The following is a 2,345-nucleotide window of genomic DNA, read 5'->3' on the forward strand; positions in this document are numbered from 1 at the left end:
GGTCTCAAGGGCACCCGGCGTGTCGGGCACACGGGGTCAGGCCCCCCTGGTCTCCAGGGCACCCGGCGTGTCGGGCACACGGGGTCGGCTCTCAACAATTACCATTTGATTCAACTCAGGCAAGTGTTTGATGCAGAAATACGTTGTGTTTAGAAAAATACCTTTCAAATAAGGAAATAAAAACGTTTGATTTTTCTTCCGAAAGTCACAGTTAACCCTTTGGTGTCCATCCTGTAGTTTCCTTTCTGACTGTCCCTAATCGTGTTTCCTGTGGAAACGGTATGGCATGGGGTGTATTTATAGCTTGCTTTGCTAAGTGTCTTATTGTTTACTTTTAAACTGAAAATGTTATTGTTATAAAACATCCATAAAATTTCCCATGTTGACTTAGAGAGGGAGCAAGGGAGAGAGACAGAGACATCAGTGTGGGAGAAACGTCCACGGCTGCCTCCATGTGCCCCTCCGGGGTCAAACCTGTGCCTGTGTCAGATGAGAGCTACACCCTACAACACTCCTCGTGAAGTCAGCGTGAAGAAACGTGTCCTCGCTAGGGCCTGATCTCTGGAACCCTGGGTTCCATCCCAACTCGCAGACAGAGAGCAAAGCACACGGAAGCCAGGAGCCTCAAGCACGGAAGGAGCGCGTCGGGCATCGGTCCCGGGTGCTCTGTGTCCCGAGGCCAAGGCGGGCGTGCTGCGTCGATGAGCCCTGAGCGCTGAGGGCAGGAGGGGCTCCAGTGGGCAGCCTCCTAGACGCGGGTGGGCGCGTGCGCTGGCAGAGGGTAAACAGGAAGCGCGCCTCGGAGCTCTGTGGGGACGCCTGTGACCGTCTTTCTGGGGAGAAGCGACCAGGCCCGTGTCTGGCCTCAGGGACCTGGCCACAGTGCCGGGCCCACTGGGGGCTCTTCTCCAGGGACGGTCGGAGCTGCTCAGCTCAGAGCCCTCCCCCGGGAACAGGCGGGAACTAAGTTCCTTATGAAAAGGCCCGGGCGGGGAGGCAGACATGGGAGCTGTGCAGGCTGATTCCTGTGTGACTCGAGGCCCCAGGGTTCGGACGTTGTTTCCGGCAGAAATGAGCAGCCGTGTGCTCGAGGCGGCTTTGCTTTTCGTTCTGAAACATTTTTCATGCTGAACGGCCTGTGTTTCCCTCCGGCAGCCTCATCAGGAAGAAGGCTGCGGGGCTGGAGTCGGCGGCCACGATCAGAACCAAAGTGTTCGTGTGGGGCCTGAACGACAAGGACCAGCTGGGCGGCCTCAAGGGCTCCAAGGTACCTGGGCCGGAGCTGCCTCGGGGTGTGGGGGGTGGGGGCTCCGCACAACCCCCCATGTGCGACCCAGAGAAAAAGTGACCTCTGGTCATTGTTGTCATGCAAATCACGTGATTCCTTGTATCGTCTGCTAAGTTACTGGTAATCTTAAAAGTGTAAGTGAAACTGTGTTTTCCATGTTTTAACAAAACATCCTGTTCCAGATAAAGGTTCCTTCGTTCTCGGAGACGCTGTCGGCTCTGAATGTCGTGCAGGTGGCGGGTGGCTCCAAGAGTCTGTTTGCAGGTACAATTCCTCCCGCCTTAAAAACGAGTCCCTTGTGCTCTGCGCCGAAAACCCCGCTGTGGCGTCTGAGCTGAGCCCTGCCCCCGCTCTGCCCACAGTGACCGTGGAGGGCAAGGTGTACGCCTGCGGCGAGGCCACCAACGGCCGGCTGGGGCTGGGCATGTCCAGCGGCACCGTGCCCATCCCCCGGCAGGTCACGGCGCTCAGCAGCTACGTGGTCAAGAAGGTGGCCGTGCACTCAGGTACCTGCCAGGCGTGGCTCTCGGGCGCCGAGGAGCCTGGGCCCTTCAGTAGCTCTCTCTGAGGTGCCCTCCCGTGCCCCTCCCCGGCTCCGCGTCCCAGCGCCTCTGCACCCTCCTGCGCACGCTCAGAGGTGTGTCCTTGCTGGGAGAGCCTGTCGCCTTTGTCTGAGCCCCAGTGTCTGAGCCCCAGTGTCTGAGCCCCAGTGGAAAGAGAAGCCCTTAGAAAAGTCACGCTCCTGCAGCTCGGCCAGCCCTACCGGGCACTGTAGGCCTGAGCATGGGATGCGTTGTGTCTGTACGAAAGGTGGGGCTCACACCACGAGGAGAGGCCCCAGGACAGAGGCTGAGCGAAGGGCACGTCCCTTTTCTCTGGGGAGGGTCCCGGCCAGTACGGCCACTCTGCCAGGTCAGCGGCCACCCAGAGTCCCACCTGTCCCATCTCTGTCTCGGTCCTCTCTGGGCCAGCTCGTTGCTGCCCTCCACCAGGTCCTGCCAGGGAGGACTAGGCAGGCAAGAGCCTGGGAGCTGGCAGGGGGGGCACAGGCCCGTGG

The 2,345-nt window shown here is 59.7% G+C and overlaps 1 protein-coding gene across 1 annotated transcript in view; it reads left to right on the plus strand.

Annotated features, from left to right (window-relative positions):
• LOC102251931 (E3 ubiquitin-protein ligase HERC2) overlaps positions 1-2,345 on the plus strand; it is an 86,271-nt gene that overhangs the window by 60,168 nt on the left and 23,758 nt on the right. Inside the window, 3 exon segments of the mRNA XM_014546210.1 lie at positions 1,152-1,267; positions 1,471-1,552; positions 1,651-1,794. Coding sequence (XP_014401696.1) covers positions 1,152-1,267; positions 1,471-1,552; positions 1,651-1,794 — 342 coding nt within the window.

This window comes from Myotis brandtii, unplaced genomic scaffold (assembly GCF_000412655.1).
Source record: "Myotis brandtii unplaced genomic scaffold, ASM41265v1 scaffold435, whole genome shotgun sequence".
Lineage (NCBI taxonomy): Eukaryota > Metazoa > Chordata > Mammalia > Chiroptera > Vespertilionidae > Myotis > Myotis brandtii.